Source organism: Ochotona curzoniae, unplaced genomic scaffold, assembly GCF_017591425.1.
Source record: "Ochotona curzoniae isolate NIBS_2020 unplaced genomic scaffold, NIBS_Ocur_1.0 patch56, whole genome shotgun sequence".
NCBI classification, from domain to species: domain Eukaryota; kingdom Metazoa; phylum Chordata; class Mammalia; order Lagomorpha; family Ochotonidae; genus Ochotona; species Ochotona curzoniae.
The window spans coordinates 364,206-386,828 of record NW_024467035.1 but is presented as its reverse complement, the minus strand read 5'-3'; the positions used below and the strand labels follow the sequence as shown (position 1 = coordinate 386,828).

Sequence of the window (22,623 nt, the reverse complement as noted above, 5' to 3'; positions counted from 1 at the left end):
AACGCATTCAAACTACCATACTTGTTAGTATTCGCTATACTGTTACATCTTATTTCCATGTATTTTCACAAAATGTTTTGTTCTGGCCTGCTTCCATATTCCATTCTCCACTCATTGATGTTATATCTATGGCTCTATCAATCAGTAGCGGAATCTATGCTTTTCTCCATACATCCTCTTACCAATATATTTCAGTGCATGATAGTGTTAGTAGAATTCTTTCTCTTCTAGAAGCTTCACTTACACTTAATACTTTCTTCAGTTATTTGAAATTACTCCTCTTCCTCTTGCCTCAAGACTTTATGTATTTTCCTGTATCAGCCTGGTACACTTGGTCATTCTTCAATTTCAGGTTAGTTGAATGGGGAATCATTTAAGTCTTTCATTATCTTCTAAAACGCCACTACCTAATAAACGCTAAGACAACAAAATAAGCTGCATATATGAAATTATCAAGTATCTATATTTTTAAAAGTAAAAGCTCGGGTAAAATTAATTAAAATAATGCATATCATTTTAATATATCCAAGATACCATTTGAACATCATTGGTAAAAATATAAATGAGATATTTTATATTACTTCGTAATTATCAAGTCTTCAAAATCCTGTGCATGTTTTATAATTATGGAATATCTTGATTTTGACCAACCTGTCTTCAACTTGTATAAAAAACAAATAAATCTATGAACATAAACACACCACCAGTTGAAGTTGTCTCTGAATTTCAAAGAGAATAGAGGAAGAGAGAGAATGAAAGATTGTCCCTTATCTGTTCCACAAATCTGTGTTGGTTTTTTTTAACAATACAACTCTTTAATTTATTAAGTTAAAAAGATATTTCCATTTTGAAAACAATTATTAAATAGTATTTGGATGGGAATGCTTCTGATAGTTAAAGACCTACAAAGCATTGTTAAGGTCACTGTCACTTATTGGAAAAGATCCCATTTTATGAAAATACAGTCTTCAACTACTTGTGACTTACAAGATACAATACAAAACACAGGTGCCTACTGTGGCTTAGAACAAGGAGCTGTACATTTCCCAAAAATGAGTTGAGCTTAAGAGTCGGGAAGGAAAATTAGTGAAAGCAAAAAGCGTTAAATAAAAACAGACTTCCCTTCGTAGTAAAAACGCAGTGAATTGAGGACTATACCATGTCATTACTCCTATTCATACATGTTTTTTGTAGCCAATACTATGCTTGCCAAGCAATTCACTTACAGGTCTACGTGATTTGTATTGTATCACATTGTAATATCAGAGTTTGATCGATTTCTATTCCCCCCGCCCTAAAGCATTAACTATTGAACTTCAAACACCTGGACCTATTCTCGTTGCTATCTCTATCAGGCTAGCACAGAGCCTGGAACAGCAAAACATACTGCTCTATGCTAACTTAATGTGGAGTATGTATCACTACAGTATATTTTTCTGGATTTTGAAATTTTATTCAGTGTCATTCTATATATGATCAGCTGATACAGAAACAGTAAACATAATTCAATTGAAATTTGGCAGGTCTGTTTTCAACAAAAATATAGACTATACGTCAAGAAATACTGAGAAAGAATAATTATTTAGTACTACAGATATATTAGGATCTAACTTTGACACAGAGTATAATGAAAAATTGCTATTTCCTTTAAAAAGCTGAGTTGGTCTGGTTGGCTGCTTTTGCTTCTTTTAATGTAAACTGTAATTTACGCTTTCCTCCCTAAAATTTGACAGCTGTTTTTGCTAGATGAAATATCTCCTATGCCATTAGAATTGAAAATTCTAGCTTATCAAACATGTTTAGATTAGAGTTAAAGTTTCTCACATGTCTTTTTCCTTGGTTGACGACATACATAAGGCTGGGAAATGTCTCATTTGAACACACAGCCCAAATCTGGCTTTTCAGTAGTGTGCAGCTATCAAGCTATTAGTCTCACTCAGGCCTAATCTCAGAGCCTGACTATGACAATCAACCTGCATAAAGATGGCACCCTACCCTAGTCAAGAAAGACAAAGCTGCTGGTGCTCAGTGCCAATTTTGTCCTCCCCATACTCTTTGCTAGGAAAGAAAGATTAAAAATAAGGACAAATACCATATGTTCTCTCTAATATAAGGAAACCATCATGCAAAATGGAACGTATAGTGATGGCGTAATAGAGACTACCATATCCAGATGTGAAGATATAATTTAATGTATTCCCAATGGAACTGTTGGACATGTCTGGACAATGGGATGCTGGACTGTCTGACACTGTCTGCACCAGCAATGTCGGGGCACACTTAAATAACAGACTGATGGAATTATAACCCCTTATGAAGGACTATAATAACAACATGGGGAAAACCAGTCAGAGGGTGGGAATTGCTGGTGGTTGAGGAGACTCCCAAACTCTATGCTATTGTACCATAAAATTCAAAATTCAAAATTATAACTCAAAAAAATATATATAACATCGTGTGCAGACAGTTCACTTTGTGGCTTTTTCAATATAGTTGCCACATTCTTTAACTCATGTTGGTAAATGAAAGTATAGGCTGACAGTTTTCCAAAGTTGTAATTTCACCGTGAGTTACAGAACTGAGAGCTGGGCAGACCCATCCCCCTCACTGACTTAGGAATGTGGCGTGTCTCCTACCGTTCTGCCAACACAGTCCACTGTTTGGAAGCAGCTAACACAGCCTTTAGATGTCTGCAGGCTTCAACTGTAAAACTACCCTTTTTCAAATAAATCCTTATTTAGGAATCTCCATACACAGCATGGGAAACTACAGAGTCACACAGAGTCAGGGAAAGGCTGGATCCTGACTGTTCCCATTACCTCCTCCTCCGGAAAGACCTCATGGAAAATCCCTCAAGAGAACAGTACTGTTTTGCTTGTCTTGTCTGTCTGACTACTCTGGTTTCATCCCCTTTTTCAGAGTCTGCCTACATCTCATTACCAGTCCCACTCAGCTCCTCCCCTCCCTTCCTTTCTTTTGTCTTTTCTGTCTTGAAAAGCATGCTTACTGAGCAGGACTGTGGGAGACCTGACCTGCCAATAAGTGTCTTGGCTAATTCACTTCCGCAGAATGAAACACTTAAGGGGACGGATTTGACATAGCAGCTATGACACTATTTTGGGACACCAATATCTCTTATCAGAGGGCCTGGTGCAAATACTTGTTCAGTGAACATCTTGGATGCTGGATTAAGAACAGTACTACTCAAGTGGGAGACCCCGGTGAAGTTCCTGCCTCCTGTCTTCTCTCTGGTGTAGCCCTCAGCTGCGGTGTCCATCTAGGAAGAGAAACAGTAGCTGGAAGATATCCACAGACACAGATAAATATATCTGCCTGTATCTCTTTTTGTATCTTTCTCTCCCCACCACAAGCCTCCCCTGCATTTCTAATAGAATGAAAATAAATTACTTAAACATTTCAAAATCTCTATACTGAGAATTGTACATAAAAGTAATATACACTCTGAAATTATAACTATCTCATTTCTTTTTGGATTCTTGTTTTTTAATTTCATGCCAATTGGCATCATTTATTCAAAATAAGACAATTAATGCTTGGGAGCATGATTCCATTTTGGGGAAGTGGGAAGGTCTAAAACATATAAAATATAAATTTCACTTGGAAAAGCAACAGTGTGTGATCAAATATGTAACTACATGTGGACAAGATACTGAGGGTACTAACAGTCTGTTTGCTGAAACCATAAGTTCAGTGGTTTCAATTAAATTATTTACATGACTTAATATTATACATAATTTAAAACAAAGGTGAATGTTTTCAATCTTAATGAAAACTTCCATTCTAATCATGTATATATTAACCCTTTTATAAGCTATACCTGTAAGTCAAAATTGGCATTAATAGGGTTTTTCCTTTTTAATGTTCTGTGAAATTCCTTTTAAAAAATGTTTCCAGGGCCCGCATGGTGGCGCAGTGGTTAAAGGTCCTCGCCTTGCACACCCGGGATCCCATATGGGCGCCAGTTCTATCCTGGCAGCCCTGCTTCCCTTCCAGCTCCCTGCCTGTGGCCCGGGAAAGCAGTCAAGGACAGCCCAAAGTTTTGGGACCCTGCACCCGCGTGGGAGACCCGGAAGAGGCTCCTGGCTTCGAATTGGCATAGTATAGGCCGTTGAGCTCACTTGGGGAGTGAATCATCGGACGGAAGATCTTCCTCTCTGCCTCTCCTCTCTGTATATCTGCCTTTCCAATAAAAAAATGATAAAAATAAATCTTTTAAAAAAATGTTTCCATGCTAAAACAAAATATTTATGAATTTTTCTTCTCCAAAAATTATTTCACTTAAGGTTTATTTATGTATGTCTTGGTTTGTTTATGTGAATTGCAAAGTGAGTGCAAGACGTAAGATGGGGGCTTGGGACACAGAGATTCTTCCACCTGCTGGTTCACCCCCCAGAGGTATGCAAAAACCAGATGTTTCTACATCTAGCCAATGTGAAGATCCAAGAACTCCATCCAGGTCTCCTACACTGGAAGCAGAAGGCAAGTACTTATGCTGTCTTCCGTTGCCTCTGCAGGCCGGTTACCAGGGAGCTGGGCTGGAAGCAGAAACGCCAGTATTTCCACAGTGCTCTGATACAGGTTCCTGGCTAGGCAAGTGGAAGCTTTGCCCACTATGTCACAACACTGGCTCCACAATTCATTTATTTATACCTTATTTTTAATTTATTTCACAACATTAGTTATCTTGTTATTAAATAGTTAGTTCATATTCACAATGTCACAGCTAACTAACTCATTTAAAACTTATGAGATTGTAAAAACCAGGTGCTATTAATATATTCATGCAGGTTAAAAAATTATGCCAATCTTATTCCTTGTATAATATGGACTTACCCCATGCTGCTGACATTGACAACTGGAGCACACAATCTTAATCACAGCATTATTATGCATCCCTAAAATCTCATAAATAGTTTAATATTTTTTATGATATTGAGATTGTTTGCAAATAGAAGTAAAGTAGATTTCTCTTTATTCTAATTTTTATTTCAAAATGGGGAAGAGAAATATATTTTTGAACTTTTTTGACATAAGCACTGAGAGCTACCATTTTTTAATTCAAAGTAGAACCTGAGGCTGAAAAACTTTCCCAAGCTCAAATAAATGAAACTTATCAGATACCAACATCCTCACATCATCTTCAAGACACCCTGTTTTAATAAATATTTAAGCATCTGATTGCATCATTTACAGATTCATGGAACACTTAAAAATTAGGTGACAGCTAGAAATGTTACTGGCTGGAAAATGTACTTTTTCCAGAAGAATTTGCCAAAATCGAAAACTCATTCAATTAACTTACCACAAAAAACCCACTGAGTTACCGATCTTTTATAGTTCACAGATTATTAAAGCGTGTGTCCCTAAGATTATATTCCATGTGTGGGTTACTCCAAACACTTTAAAGTATTGGATACAAAAAGTACATCCAGTAGCACTGAACATGTGAAAGCTCTGCCTCCCAAAGACAACGGAGAAGCTCTCAATGTTGTGCCTCTACTTCTACCAACTCTTTGCTCTTACTCTTTTTTTTCTTATAACAAAGGAACACGGAAGTTTCAAATTCTAATGCTTTAGCACTCTTTGTTTTTTATCGCATTTGTATTTCATTATTGTACAAGTACAGTAGAAATACTGAATTGCTATTTTTGATAGTAATATTTAATTTGGCTTAAAAATACAGATGTTGAAAAGTATTTCAATAAAAACAAAATATATGAGTTACATGTGGATGCAACAATCAGTAGGACTTTTTCAAATCAACTAAATTTGTACAACATTGGTCTAATCTGATGTTTCTTTGTAACATAAAAAAATAGGAAATGCAAAATGCTGAACAATTTTTCCACACACATCATTAGAGAGCACAGCATCTAGGATTTCTGTTTTTCCATTGGCTATCTGAGATACGCACTATGGCAAAATTGAGTCATCAATACATGCATTTTAGACACTAAAGAGTAAGAGCCAGCATGAGAAAGAAAAATATGTGACTCAAAGGCAGAATACAGTAAAAGCAATTCAGAGGACAGATACAGAAGCTTCTCCTTACAGCATTCCACAACTGAAGCATTAGTGGCGAGATCAGGGAAATGTCAACTGATTGTAGTCACGACAAAACATAAACGCTGTGATGTGATTAATAAGGCTTAGGCTTCCTAAAATAAAGCACTGGGGCACCTTAGCATTGTAAAAAGACACTCTGGTAAATGACAAGTATTAAGGACCAAACAAATAAAGCTAAACAAATTTTTAAGGATAGGCAATATTTAGGGACCATGACAATATTTTCTTATGCAACTCAAAGCTCTGTACATCTCTGTTGAATTCCATAGTCAATTTCATAAAGGAATAAAGCTATAAGATAGGGTTGGGGTGGGGCAAGAATTCTCAGCAGAGCAATGATACCAGAGGTATGTTTAGCTACTCCCAACACCTCACAGACTCTAGAACAAAAAGGGCAGATATATTATCCTTTTTTTAGATGTCAAAGTACAATGAATAGCACAGAATGTTTACTGGGGAAGTAGCCTTCCCCTCCAATGAAATAGAAGAGACAGGAAAATAAAAAAGACTTTCAAATATTGTTAACTACTTTCTATCATCTGAATGGAACCCTGCCCTTCCCTTCCTAATCTTTCTTGGATGAGTAACTGCATTGGTGGGAGACCAGATTTCAGTGGAGAAGATGATGGGCACAATGGAATGGATGAGTGTTTTGACATAAAGACATGGAGATTCGAGCCAGGCTCTGCTCCACCTCCACTTTTTCTTGCATTTTGACCTGGGGTGGCTTTGTCCTTCTCTGCTTAATAAAGACAATGTCACTGGATTTCAATGAGTATATTTAAGAAACGTGGAGGAAAATAGAACTGTTATTAAGTGTATGCATACGTGCTGCCATGCTCTTTTTTTCCCGCTTTTTTTACTGACCTGTGGTGCCAACAACCCCTGCAAAATGTAAGGTATTCAATTGGAAGTTCCTGTTCATTTTCCTCATCTAACAGACACCCTATTATATCAACAGAATACTTCCATTGTTAGAAAAATCCTTATTTAAAGGATTTTTTAAACTTCTGCCTTCTTTAAACTTCTGCCTAATTCTGTCTTCTGGAAAAACTTGAAGCTAGGCCACTCCCCTTTCAATGAGAGCCCTTCAAATATCTGAAAACAACTACTACGATCCTTTTGATCCTTTGCTCACCAGGGCCAACACACCCACTTCTTTCAACTGCTGATTTGGTGCTTGGCTTTCTGAAAACATGTTGCCCCTACTGCCTATTATAGACACAGCCTATTTAGTCAATTCTATCCTAAAATGTAGGGCTTATAACTGAACATAATAGTCCAAATGTAGTCTGAGAAAAGCTATTGAATTCGTCCTCATCAACTTACAGACAAATGAACTGACTGTCCTTTCAACAGCAGCTGTGCTATTGGGAGACTTACGCTTTCCTGTGCATATTGGGGGAAACAGGAAACTAACAAAAAAGACATGATCAAGTAATTAAATTTTAAAACTAAATAATTTTTCTTGCTATTTAAGAACATGTTGCAACAACTTACTTGCCCTTCCTGTAAGCTGCCAAGACAGTATGAGTTCTATAACGAATGTGTAGAGGACATGAGTTTAGTTTATGCTAAGCTTTACTGTGAGTCTTTAATTAGGTCTCTTCTGTATGTCCCACGTTTAAGTTCTGTCAGGCATCAATGCATCCCCCCCACCAAATAAGACAGGTAGCCTTTCTGTGTCCCAATGTCCTTTTGCAAATTAAAATTGGGTCCCACCCCTATTTTGCACACATAATAAGAATCTCTCAATCAAAAACAAAGATGTAGGAACCGGTGTAACAGCCCAGTGAAAGTCCTCAATTTGAACACACCAGGATCCCACATGAACGCCAGTTCTAATCATGGAAGCTCTGCTTCCCATCCAGCTCTCTGCTTGTGGCCTGGGAAAGCAGTTTCCAAAGCTTGTGGCATGGGAAGAGCAGTTTCAGAGGAGCCGTTGTGCTCAAGAGTGAATCATTGGAAGACTCTCTGTCTCTCCTCCTCTCAGTATATCTGACCTTGCATGATGGAGGCGCAAGTCAAAGCACAGGATCCTGGTTCTAATCAGATTGGCTCAGCTCCAGCCATTGTGAACCTGCACTTGGAAGAGCTTTGGAATCGACCCGTTGGCTCATGGAAGATCATACAGAAGATCTTCCTCTCTCTCTCCTCTCTGTATATCTGCCTTTCCAATAAGAAAAATAAAAAAATAAATCTTTTTTTAAAAAAAGACAGATGGAAATAAATATTTTAACATTAATTTTTATTTACTTAAAAAGCCGAGTTAAATTGAAAGGGCTTACTCCCCTAATGGCTGGGGTTGGGCAAGGCCAGAGCCAAGAGCATGGAACTCTCAACAAGGTTCTCCAACGTGAGTGGCAGGGACCCAAACTCTGGAGTCATTTTCTGCTATTTTCCTGGCACATTAGCAGGGAGTGAGCTAGATTAGAAATAGAAAAGCTGGAACTGGAACCAGCACTCATATCGGATGCCAGTAGCATAGGGACAGGCTCAGTCCACTGCACCACAGCACTGCCCTGAGCAGGGATGGTAAATCAATTTCCTAGAGTTTCACAGCCTGATGGTCTAGCATTCATCTGCAGAAGACTTAGAGATTTAATTCTGATTAATTATCTTTTGTTTCTTGAGCTGAGGTGTTAAAGGTCTATAATATGATGCTATTCTGCTCAAAAGATTTTTACAAGCCTAAGCTTTGAAAAACATCATGGAGGTCATAATGAATGCTTCAGACCTAATTCACTCACGTGCTGGTTACCCATTTCCTATTCCTAATCCAATTCTCACTGTTGGGTTCCACAATGTAACCTTGCAAGTACAGTGGCCTTGTCCACAGAAGATTCTCAGAAGTCCCTCCTTACTTGGATATGAATCCTCAGGACCCTGCTTGCCCCTACCTGTGCCATCCCCCAGACCAAATGTCATTCCACATCTCCATGTCCCCAGAAGGTGCCATAGGGCAGCTCAAGGGCTTTGCCTGGCTTGGATCTCCCAGGTCTTCCTCTCCCATTATGAGTCATGCTTCCTGGCTGTCCGCACCATGCCCAAGGTTTCTGGAACTTTGCTGGGCCTTCCCTCCCCCAGGGAGTCACACCACCCAGCTGTCCATACTTGTGCCAGTCCAAACAGCACCCAGGCCAGGGACGGTGCCTGGAACTCTGCCAGGCCTCCCCTCCCCATGGAGTCACATCACCCTCCCCCCCCGCCAGTATATGAATTCTTACTACTTAGTCCCTTTCTAAGTCTGTCCCTTTCATGATTCTGCTTCTTTCTAGTACCATATTCTACCACACATTGGAGTGCTGTTCCACAGGCAAAAAATTCTGTGTTCCAGTTCCTCAAGAAGGATGTTAAATTGCTGACCTGCAAATGTGGACAGTTCGGTAGGCGACCCCCAGGGGAGGAGTGAGGCAGTCTATGTTGCTGCTGCATCACTAGTACAGATGAGAAGTGAGGACAACATAGCTAAGACCCATGCCACTGGTATCTGTGACATTACCTAACAGATCAGGAGGAAAACTCCAATGAGTTTTTCCCAAGCAGAAGTAGCTATGAGCCCCATTGCCAGGACTGCTTTCAAATTAGTTTCTGCAATAAAACATGACACTGCTCAGCTTGATTCTATAAATGTTGTAATTACATTCAGTGAACAAAAGGTTAAGCCAGCCTCTTCAGGGGATTCCATCTCTTAGAAAGAGAGTTCCAAGGTCATTGCCCAAAAAGGCTTAAACATAATGTCATTTGCTAAGCTTAAATTTGCAGCTGAAATCTGATTATGAAACCTGAAATAAATGCAGTAGCTATCTATCTAGCCTCTGCAAAGAAAAGTTATACTGATAAATATTTCACTAATACTTTTGTTCTTTGTCTACACCCACACTGTATGTGACCAAGCCCTCCCGGTGTTCTGTGCTCAGGATGCAAAGCACATTTCTCCAAAGAGGGACTCCTCCTGATAACTGGAGGATTACTCAAGAAGGCTGCCATCACATATCCTTAGGAACAACTGTCTCTTCTTCCTTTCCCCTACTACTACCAGGACAACACATCTGCACAGTTGCTTACAGCTGAGAATTTTTTCCCTCCTTGCTCACTCATAGTCTCTATGTTGAGTTAATCATTAAGTCTTTCCCAAGTCTTTCTAATAATGATCACTGAATATGCCCCTTTCTGTCAACTGCTAACAGAAGCAACTGATTCCTGGCTCCCATCCATATAATTCCTTGGATTTTAAACTCCATACTCAACTGATTGAGTTCCCTCAAATTAATATTCCTTTCCTCCCACTAGGTTTGCTATAATTTGCTAATAACCTGTCATGTCTTAAAGTGTCATCACAATTTGACCCTCCCCCTTTCAACCTTATCTTCCAAACTGCTTCCCCACTTCTTCTGCAATTTGTCTCTCCCTCTGATGCTACAAATATTTTCCACTTTTAATTCTCTTTTCTTGCTTCAACATCTGTGAATTCATTAGAAGACATTGGGAATTTCCCAAATTAATGTACACTTATAATACACCTTCTATTTTTTCTATTCTTCTGTCTCCCCTATTCTTTTTCACAATTAACCCATATCCTCTATCCTCTTTCTGAATCATTTCATGTCTTCCTGCAGACACATGATAGAATATCGTGTGTGTGTGTGTACATCAGATAGGCTACAAGCTACTGGGGATAGACACAAGTAAGAGATGCTCTTTGTTCTCAGGATTTAGAGATGCTTCTGAAAACGCCCATTCATTTGCACCTACCAGTCTTAAGCACTGTTAATTAGTTTACCTCTTTATTTATTTTTAAAGTACAGAGCCACAAAGTGCAAAGAGCTGGCAATCAACTGAGTGAGTGGATGTTTAAATATTTTGCTTGTAAAGCCTGTTAAGGAGGTAAATAATCTCCAAAATTCTCTAAGTGGTTATGCACATAGCCTGGACCAACTATATTAAGGGATCCAAAATCAACTGTGGGTCACAACTGCTGCTACAGACCAGCCAATATTCTGCCGCAGCCAAGCTACTAACCTAGTTCCAAAAGGTTGGTTCTCCCTCCCCCTATGAAAATCTCCCTGCCTTGTATCCATTTCCTAAAATCCCATTTTAAGTAACAAATAATTTTTTAAATAACAAGCAGAAGGAAGTCAAAGTGTACATGGGTAAAATATGAACATAAAGAACTGAAATTAAATCTTAATTTTGTCTATCAGCTGTATGGCTTTTAAAAATTCATTTTTTTTTTCTTCTGGGCCTAAGTTTTACAGCTGATTTAAAAAAATCTGAGCCATAGTATTTAGTCATATGTAATCATATTTAGGCATATTTAAGGAGCCCAAAGAGTATGGCTCAGTAAATGCTGTCACGGAGCTCAAAGACAACTGAAGCTTAGTAGTGTTCTACAAAGACACTGTTTACTGGGGTTTATCAGATACCAGGGACTATAGCAGGAACCCACACCTTCAATGTGACACCAAAGCATGTAAGAGAACTTACTTCAAGATTCTATTCACTATTACCTTTTTCAGGTACCGATTTACTACAAGTTACTTAGATGAATCTAATGTTTATAAATACTCTAATCGTACCCCTTTCATTATATATTTTAATATGATATTTTATAGTAAAAGGGGTCAACTTAGGGATCAAGAGAAATAATTACTGTGTGTCTAAGTGCAACATCTTCCACATTTTATTTTTATACCTTTGATCTTTTAAATTATACACTCTGAAACTGAAGGCAGACCTTTAAAATTGATTTGGTCTCATGCAAAATTGTTCATCAATTTTTCTGTGTTTTTTAGGGAGAAAGCAAAATGTTTCACTTTAAGAGTCAGAGAAAAATAAAACCAATAAAAATGCGCAGTTATACATTTTGAAATGAACTTGTATTTGATTGTATGCCAGTGTGCAGTTTTGAGAATTTTAAAAAAACTGAATTATCAGATGCCTCTTTGTAGTTTCAAAAAACTCACATGAGCAGCATTTGTTCTCTCTCCTTGTGCCAAGGTCTTTGTTGCTTACAGCTTTAAGGGGCAAAGCAGCAGCCTCTATACATTCAATTTTCCTGAGCAAAAAGTATTAAGTAATCTATAGGAGAAAAGTGTTTATAGCTTAGATTATTCTCTATTAAAGGTTAAGGCAAACCTATAATACAGCATTTATACTCATATGAAACACCATAACCCTCAGAAATATAAAACCTCAGCATCCGAATAAATTCATGTTTACTTTAAAGTCCATTTGTAACTAGTGGATTTTTTTTTCCTGGAAAGTGTACTATAATGTAGAGACTTCAAAATACTTAGATCAGTTTTACTATTAACTATTATTAGTAATAATATTATTTTTTATTAAGAAGCTTTTTTAAAATATTCTTTTGGAAACGTTGGTTAGTTTTTAGACTGACTTGATCACAAATCCTAGAGAGTAGCAGCTACTTTTCATTTACATACATTATTAATATAAATCGTACTGAATTTATACTCATTAAATATGTACATTTTATAAATATGAAATTATGAAATAATTTAGTTCTACCTTATTTTTTATATTTCTTTAAACGCTAATTTTCCATCCATTGGAAAATGTTACTATGGATACTTTCTTATTCATCTGCTTTAATACTCTTACTAAACCAAAGAAAAGACTTGATTTTATTTAAAATATATAAATGATTAGTAAGCATGTTTTAAAGATATATTTAAGCAACTATCCAACAAAATAGAATGACAGATTCATCTTTAGATGCATCTCACAGAAGAGGGGCAGGTGTCATCCCAGCAAAGAAGGTTAATGAATAGCTTCAGGTTTTTGAGTTAGTGCGTACTTTCACATTAAACGGTATTTAACCTTTATGGAAAAAGCATTCGTAATTCTAGTAAACACTTCAAAGCTTTTTCAAATGCAATGCAAAGTTTATGATTAAGTTTACTACAAAATTAAATTTTAAGGTAAAATTTTTAAAACTGAAATGGAAATTTTACTCAAGAAATATACATAAGAAACTGTATATCTATTTCTATTTATCAATATCAGAAACAGCTTACAGAAGGTACCAAACCATTGAAAGGTCTACTTAATCCAGGATGTCTGAGGGGCCCACGTGGTGTGTTTTACAAGATCATTCTATTTTGTTTTTCATTTTCTCCATTTCATCCAACTAAGAGACCATCATCTAAATATAGAAAATTTACAATTTTATGACAGAAACAATTTTAGGTAAAGATCAAACAGAAATAGAAATTAAACAAAAAGTGAATGTGGCCTATCTTAATTTAACTCTTATTTACTCAATTGATACATTCCTTGAAGATAAAATTTCTTCTAAGTTAATGATCACACATTTTAAGTATGATTTTAATTTTGGCAATTCTTTCTTGCCAGCTTTCTCAAATAGGTAGAAGAGAAACATTATATTATAATTCTCTCCCTCCTTCTCTCTTCCTTTTAAATAAATGAATACTATGAGACATATTTAAAGTTAAATGAGAATATGATACATGTTGGCGCACTTTATTAAGCCACAGATGTTTCATTGAAGTGATATTTTTCTACCAGTTACTGAAAATCCTAAGCTACGACTACTTTTCTTATTCTAATCCTAATTCATCTCTCCGACACAATCACTCTCCCACAACTCATTCTAACCAGTATTTAATGAACTAAAAACAGACAGACAGGAGGCGGTAGCTTGTGTTTAAACTCTTCAGTGAATCGTTTTCAAGACCACGAGAATAAGTACTCCATAAATCATCATTTATGTTTCAATACCAGCTCTTTCCTGACATTGTCTGTACCAGCAATGTCGGGGTACACTTAAATAAGAGACTGATAGAATTATGATTCCTTATGAAGGACTACACTATTGTAGTAAAATGGGGAAAAATCTGACAGGGAGGTGGGAGAATGGAGGGGGTGGGTATCCCAGCCTATATGAAATTGTACCACATAATTCAAAATTCAAAATAAAAATATATTTTAAAAATTACCAGCTCTTTAAGGCAAGGTTTTTGCCAAACTACACTACTGAGCAGAGAGCTTAGCCCAGGTATAGGGTTAAATGAGTGTGAGGAGGATACAGGAAACCAATACAAACAGGGAGAAAACCCATTTCAGGGCACGGATGCATTTAATTCTTGTCACTGCCGGAAAGCACTGCGAAGTAAGTCTATAAGCAGCCGAACACAAGGGGCTGAGATGTAAGCATTTCAGAATTACGTCTTGAATCTGAATGAGCACTCACCCTTCCTCTTTTTCTTCTTGTTTAAAGTTAGATACACAGAAGAAGAGACAGAGAGGAAGATCTTCCCTCCTCTAACTCACTCCCCAAGTGGCCACAACAGCTGCAGCTGAGCCAATTCGAAGCCAGGAGCCCAGAACCTCTGCTTAGCACCCAGGGCCTGGTGCGATAGTCTAGTGGTTAAAGTCCTCACTTTGCACACCAGGGATCCCATATAGGTGCCAGTTCTAATTCCAGCAGCCCCGCTTCCCACCTAGCTCCCTGCCTGTGGCTTGGGAAAGCAGTTGAGATTGGACCAAAGTCTTGGGACCCTGCACCCACATGGGAGACCAGGAAGAGGCTCCTGGCTTCGAATTGGCACAGCTCTGGCCATCACGGCCACTTGGGGAGTGAACCATCATACGGAAAATCTTCCTCTCTTTCTCTCCTCCTCTCTGTGTATCTGACTTTCCAATAAAAATATATCTTTTTTAAAAATGGCGCCCAAAAGGGGTCCCAGTGAGTGCAAGGTGAGGACTTTAGCTACTAAGCTATCACACAGCTCCCCACTCGCCTCTTTAAAACAACTAAACAACAAGGCAAAGTACAGTTTCTTGCTGAAACTTGAAATTTATTGTTGCCAGTCATCTTTCCTGACTTTATCATAACCAAACCGTGCTAATGAAACCAAGGTCCTTGGTTCCAGGAAAACAGTCAGTCCTATGCAGTCTTTAAGTTGCCGCTTTTTCTGCCTTCCTGAAAATGATTATCATTTATTCAGAATATGTGTGAGAGGAAAATGGGAGTACAGGTCCTTTGCCAGCCCTGGAATGCTGAGACAAATGTCATGTCTACAGAAAAGCATACTGAAAAGCAAACATCCCCATGCATAAGAAATCCATAGATACCCTCAGAAAAGGACAGTTTCAAAGCATTATAAAATATTAATTATTAACTAAAAGGTGAAGATTATATTTGAAGTTAAGAATAAGATCTTTCTTTTTTTGATTTTTCTTGATTCTGTCCTAAAGGCACAGGAACTAACCCCACTCCTCTTCCACCCCTACGATTTTCCCCTCTATTATTCAATAGCAGAGTCCTTCAGCATTAAGCGGAAGTCCAGCATTCTGCTATTTAAGTGTATCATGACAATGGTGTAGGCATACAAAATGCTAGAAAGTCTTCTGTCCTACTGTCAAGATACATTTACTAGTTTTACTAGTAAACCACAATCACAAGGATTCAAGACTTCGAGTTTGCAGCCTATGGAGTTTTAGGGGTTACTACAATTCATACATGTAATGTGAGTAAGAATTAAATGTCAAATAGATTTGCCTATTGATGATAATATACATTGTTTTCCATATAATTAGTAAACAAACATGTTAAGCCACAGATTTAAAAAATCACCATCTATCACAGCAATGGATAGGACAAAGTTTCAATACTCCTTATATATCCTCAACATTATATATCACACTTCTTTACACATAGTTAAGAGTTAGCAGTTGTTTGCTTATAGTGGGGTATCAAATACAAAGACAATAAATCTGGGTTAAGCTGGCGGGCCAGGTGCACCTTCAGAAGCACCCAGTTACTAAATACCATTGCAAGAAGGCCAATGGATAGACAAAGCAAAGAAGGTACCCAAGAAGTTTAATGAAAGTAAAAGATCTAACAGTTCATTCATGCCGTTCATAAGGCAATAGCACAAATTCTGTGATTTTTATGCCTTGATGCTCTCTATTACATGTTCCAACCTTGTGAGGGAGACAAACGACATAATCAGTATGTTTTAGAACCTTTTAAAGTCAAATATATTGTGCCTTAGAGGCCTAATGTTACAATCAACAAGACCGTTTTCTCCAACAGAAATATGAAAGCCAAAGGCTGAAGAAAGCTGAGTTGCAATAGATAAGCATCAAGTAGGCTCTCATAATATCATCCTGAAAAGAATGCATTGATATTGCAGTGAATATATACTACCTAAAAAAACAAGTGAAATATTTATAAAATGTTATTTAGTTTTATTTTTTGTTATTTATATGAACATATTCAATTCAGTTTCAAAGGTCAACTTTTTTTATGTGTTCCTGAAATCTTAGATGGATGGAGTTTTCCCCACATTCATGCAATCTATGCATTATGAATACACCATGTGTGGATTTCAATAATGTTTTATAACACAAAATTAACTTTTAAGTGCATTTCTATCAGCTTTTTGAAGTATATTTATACCAGGTGGTATTTTATGATAAAAAAAAACCCTATCTAGTGTAACAGAAAAAAGAGAAATCGATGCAAATTTTCTCTGGGGTTTCAGGAATTTCTTGTGGCAGGTTGGAACCCAGAAGTGAATGTTCCCACATCAGCAATCTGCTAAGTGTTCTCTGGCTCTGCTCCCATGTGTCTCCACATGCTGGTTTGAGCCAGACACGTGTTCAGCTCTGACACTCAAACTTCAAGCAGACACGGCTGGATTCTGGTACCCAAGCACCAATAAAAGACCCCTTCCTCATTCTGTAAAAATCTCAAAATGTCCTGGGAATGAATTCCAAAGTGACTCAACTGGTCTTATTCCCACACACCTGTGGGATCACCTACCTATAAAGGGAATGTTGCAAACCTTTGTGAAATTGGCATCTACAATTTAAGGAAAAATACTGACTAACTTATCCAATAAGCAAATACCTATTGTATTTCAGGTACAATTGTATGTACTGACCACGCAAACAGCAACTAAGATAGTAAACAGGGCACCTGCTTAACTCATTCTCATGAATCATGCAAGAGAGAGCAGTCTCTGTCTCTCTGTCTCTCTCTCTCTCTCACACACACACACACACATACACGCACACACAGGTGAACAAAATGCCTTACTACTTAGAGATGATGGTAGTGATGAAAAGTCTATTTAAATACAAAACTGTAAATTACTAAATACAAAATGAAATAGAAATTATTTTTAGGGAAAAACGTAACAAAAATCTTTATCAATGATGCTTACAAGAATTATACATTTGAAACATCAATGGGACTTTTAAGTATGTAAATATATCTAAGGGTAAAATAATCCATATAATAGTTTATAATACATTTATTACATATGCATCCAAAACTTTAGTAAACGATGGTGTTATATAAAATAATTATATTTTCTAAGATTTTTAGATTTTATTTTCATTTTTATTGGAAAGACAGATATATGGAGAGGAGAGACAGAGAGGAAGGTCCCCTGTCCACTGATTCACTCCCCAAGCGACCGCAATGGCCATAGCTGAGCCAATGCGAAGCCAGGAGCCCGAGCCTCCTCTGGCTCTCCCACACAGGTACAGGGTACCAAGGCTTTGCGACATCCTCAACTGCCCTCCCAGGCCACAAACAGGGAGCTGGATGGGAAACAGAGCCATTGGGATTAGAACCCCCACACATATGGGATCTCGATGCATGCAAAGTGTGGACCTTAGCCACTAGGCTACCACGCCGGACCCAATAACTGTATTTTCTTTACATGAATTCTGTTATGTCAATACCAGATAGATTGCATCTAGTAATCTAGGGAAGCTATAAGAGCACAAATGAATGGTATCATGACGTTCAGAAGCAGTGAAATGTCCTAGTAAATGGATCACTCTGGGAATATTCTAAGATATTATGTGAAATACAAATCATCTAAGACAGTAATATTATAATTTCGGCCATTAGTCTCTGCTTTCAGGGCTTAGAAAGCATCTCTTCCATTAGCCTCACCAAGCAACACCTCTGAGACTCCAGAGTGTTCTGTCACTGGCACTTTCTGACGTCATTCTTTTCAATTTCTCTTGATCATTTTACACAATCCAAAAATACTAACATGTTACTTGGATATTCTCAACTCCTAAATATCTATTAATAGTATTAGGTTCTTCATTATATTTTAACAATGTTTTATTGCATCCCCAAACTTTCTGTTTAAATTCACTGCATCTTGCACATTCAGAAAAACATGTATTTGCCTGGATACACCTGGATGTTAAGCCACTGTGTAGGTAATATATTTCTAGTATTTGCAAATTAGGGCCTTCTTGTTGGAATGCCCCCATGACATGTCTTCTTCCAAGGTATTTCTTATAAGTATCTATCATTTTCTCCTGAGGAAAATAAAACACTTCTTTTGAGGAAACCCTCCCTGGATCCCCAAGAAATATCCATTCCTTTCTTTGCAAAGTATGCATACCTATTATTAATATAAAGCTATAGTTTGATGTTGATTCGAGGTTCTCCCTTATATTTTATCAATTATAATGCAAACATTACCTTTATATTACATGTATGTGTATATATACATGCATATACATATATGTATAGAACCATCCAAACACTGTAAAAAATACTGCTGAAGGCAAGAATTATAAATTTCTCATTAATGTATGAGTTGGGCCATTTGTTGACAGAATTAAATATGTTATGATTGGGAATGAATATTTTCTAAAGGACAAAATGTGTATGAAACACAATGTTGTCAGTAAGAAAGATAAACCCTATTAAAATTATCTCTACGCACACACACACACACATATATAAACAGTAATATACATACAGAGATGTATGCACCAACATGAGTTAGAACCATTACATACGAACTAACAGCTATTTTAAAAGAATATTTTATATTTAAGGTCGACACCTTGAATTACTGTTACCTTTTCCAAATGTGTTTAATATTACAGCCTAGTTTTTAGGTCAAAATGGTCCCATAATGTGGAATATCCAATGATATAAACTATGTGTTCAGATGCATATATGCTACTTACACACTTCTAAAGTTAATAATTGATTAAACTCTACTTATCATTTCTATTTTGTAACTTCAGTTATATTTTAAGACTTTCAAAGTTTTAAAGTTATAGCAAATCATTTTCATGTTATGCAATGTGCAGACTGTCATTCATGAAGTTTATGACTATTCCATGACCAATGAATTGCAGTTCCATTATAGTAAAAGGAAATATGAGAAAATCAAAGCTTTCTGGACTGTGTTTTCCATTTTTTGAGTATTGTCATGATGTCTTAGAATATTTAAACTGTTTTATTTCCACACAGACTCAATTTCTATTAGTGTTTCTTTTTCCAAACTACCACCTTATTTTCTTGGCCTATACCCATTGTTAGTCATTATTTTCTTACACATATTTTCCGAAGATTCACTCAAAATGCATTAGGTTTTATTAAAGCATTCCCATTTTTAGATTCAGATAACTTTTACTATATATCTTTTTTAAACAAATACATCACTAAACATCATAATTATTAATAAGTTTCGACACATATTTGCAGAAACAGAGCTCTTACAATGAAAAATACCATTAATAAGTATGCATGAGTCATTTTTTAAAAAAGAATAAAAGTCGCACAATGATTTTTATATATGGAGATACTCATACTAAAAGTATTAATTATGTTCAGTTTTAAATATACATTAGTACTACATAAATAGCTATGGAATTAATGAGGCTATCACAATTCTCCAAATAATTTATAAACTACTAAGCAGTTTATCATATTAATATTTGGAACATACACATTTTGATTTATAATAGGGAAAGTTCCTGAGAAGTATGTAAATTTTATGGGAAAAATCAAGTATATTTTAAGATGCAATTATTTTATCTTAACAATTCTTTTATTAAAAAGTATGTTCTGAGTTGGGCAAGTCTGCATCTTTATCTGAAAGTACCTGTGAAGTCCAGATTTTCCTACACCTACTCCACTGAAGCGAAATTTAAACAATACTCTTAAGAGTTAACCCTGGAATCTTGAGTAGTCAGAAAAAGGAAAGAGAGCTAACTCCTCCACAAGGACTGGGTATGTCCAGATGACTTCATATATAAATATATTTCTTTATGTTTCTATGCATGCATACATTACTACATGCTCATGTAAGCACGTGTGATTTCCTTTGAATCTACTTTCCGTGATATACTGGTTTTCTGAAACAGAATTATAAACATCATGATTATCAACATCATTTTGGATACAGATCTAGTCTGTTTATGGTAACAAGCCATAGCCTGGAAAGCCCACAGAGGCAGAGCAGGAGATGACTGGCTAAGGGCACCGATTCTGCTTTGATTGGTCCCCTGGCTCTTCCAGTCCCCAGACTGTCAGAGAAAGACAGACTTGTGAGAAGTTATGTGCACACCCCGACAGCTGCTTTTATCAATCTTAGGCAATTGCTCTAAATTGAGGGTGTCAGTCATTCTAAGAGAGTTGCTCTTGTGGCTTTCCTTATCTGCTGCCTTCAGTCATGCGCCCTGCCAGGCACCAGGGCACAGTTACTGGTAGAAACAAGCGGGTCTCTGTCTACACATCATGACACCATCATCTGCTCACAAAGAAATACAGGAAAGAGAGGCAGCCTTACCCTTAGGAAGGTCAGGTCCCGGTTATGCTCAATGCTGGTAATCTCCAGGTTGCCCATCACTACCTCACAGTTCTCATAGTATTTGCGTAAGGCTCGGTACTGCTGTTCCAAGTCTGAGAGAGAGCTCAGTTTATTTTCCGTTCCTGCACACACTGCAAAGACAAGAAGATAACATTAAGCCACAAGCAAAATAAGAATACTCCTCTCAAGACTGATTATCTCACACATCTAACCCAATTAAGTTTTTTCAAATACCTTAAGAATCATAGGCCCACAGACTAATAAATACATATATGTTTCTAAATTGCACAGGCTTATTACAGAGGGTGAAAAGGCATGGATTCCACAAAAACACATAGCAGGGAGAGAAACTCAGTGTCATTTGCTTTAATCATAGCATATGAATACATTTAATTTCGTTTTTAAGTGGAGTTGAAACTATTTCTTACAGAATTATTCTATAAATGTAAATATAACAAAACATAAACACATCAAAATAAAGTGTAAATCTATCAAAATTGAGGTGGTGAAGGGCATTCCATTTGTTTAAGTTTTTCTAATTGAGCAAATTTTCAACATAATTACAATAGCTTACTTTACAATAAACAAGAAATAAAATGTGAAAACTAAAATTGCTTTATCAGTCAAGATGTCCTCCAAAGAACTAGCTAAAAGAAAAAAAAAACTGCTAAGATTGAATTATTTATATACATATAATCCTGAGTAATGCAGCAGATTACAACTTATGTTGATATCAACTGGACCATCACTGTGAATGTTCATGAGTGTTCTGAGGAATGATAGATTGATAATCAATTATCATAGTCTTCCATACTTTATGAGAGCTCATGAATATGTTCTTCTATGAGCCAATGATGGTACACATATATTTTTGTGATTTTAGGTATTTGTCTTTCACAAATCAGATGTTTATGTATTACTTTTCATGTTTTTATACGGCCTTACATAATACATAATATACCAAATCTATTCTGCAGCATACTACACGATTATATTAGGAATCCTACAACAAAAGAATGCAAAGTTAAAAGTACAGATTGTAAACTACTCTTAATTGAGTAGATCAAACAATACACACTGAATTTAAGGGAAGATAAAAGTATAAGTTTCAAAGATATGAGGAATAGAGCCCAGTAATAAAATATGTACCAGAAACAACAATTGCAAAGAAGTCAATGATGCCTAGCATGTATTCAAAAGAATTAGCTTGTTTAGAAAAAAAGAAAACACTTTTTACAAAGGTACACAAAAAACCAGTTACCTACTTATCAATACACCAGAATAAAAACAAAATTCTTAACTTAAAAGCATTAAAGGATAACACGGTTCTCTGATCACAGCAGATGCCTTATAGGAACAAAAACAAAATAAAAGTTTGTATAATGTGTCCTTAAAGGTCATCCAACAGTATATTTTCTACAAATTCCCTATTATGAATCGAAGGATGCCCCTCTGTGAGATGTTAGGTCCTAACTCAGACTACCTGAGAATGTGACTTTTCTTGGAAACACAGTCTTTGCAGATGGAATCAAATTAAGATGAGGTCAGGTTTAGAACCACGTCCTAATAAGAAGAGGCAAATATCACATGAACACAAAGATACCCAAAAGGGAGGCCTGGGGATCCAAGGGCAGAGTGGGGACACACAGGTGAAAGTCGAGGAGTAGCGTGGATTGACAGCCACCCCAGACACCAAGGAAAGCAAGCAATGAGTCACAGTAGGTTCAGAGGGAATGAAGCCCACACACACCTTGATTAGGGATGACAGCTCTCAGGGTTGTCAGGAGCTAGTGGTATTGTGGTCTTTTATTTGTGTTTTAGCCTTTGCTAATACATCTACCACAACAAGTCTTAGGCATTGGTGTCATAAAATTGCACATGAAATTTCAGAAAATCCTTT

The 22,623-nt window shown here is 36.7% G+C and overlaps 1 protein-coding gene across 4 annotated transcripts in view; it reads right to left on the bottom strand.

Moving 5' to 3' along the window:
• LOC121168093 (receptor tyrosine-protein kinase erbB-4) overlaps positions 1 to 22,623 on the bottom strand; it is a 984,643-nt gene that overhangs the window by 608,443 nt on the left and 353,577 nt on the right. For all 4 annotated transcript variants that reach the window (XM_040997858.1, XM_040997859.1, XM_040997862.1 and 1 more), the window contains exon 2: positions 20,703 to 20,854. In XM_040997858.1, the coding sequence (XP_040853792.1) occupies positions 20,703 to 20,854 (152 nt within the window). The remainder of the gene's footprint in view (positions 1 to 20,702; positions 20,855 to 22,623) is intronic.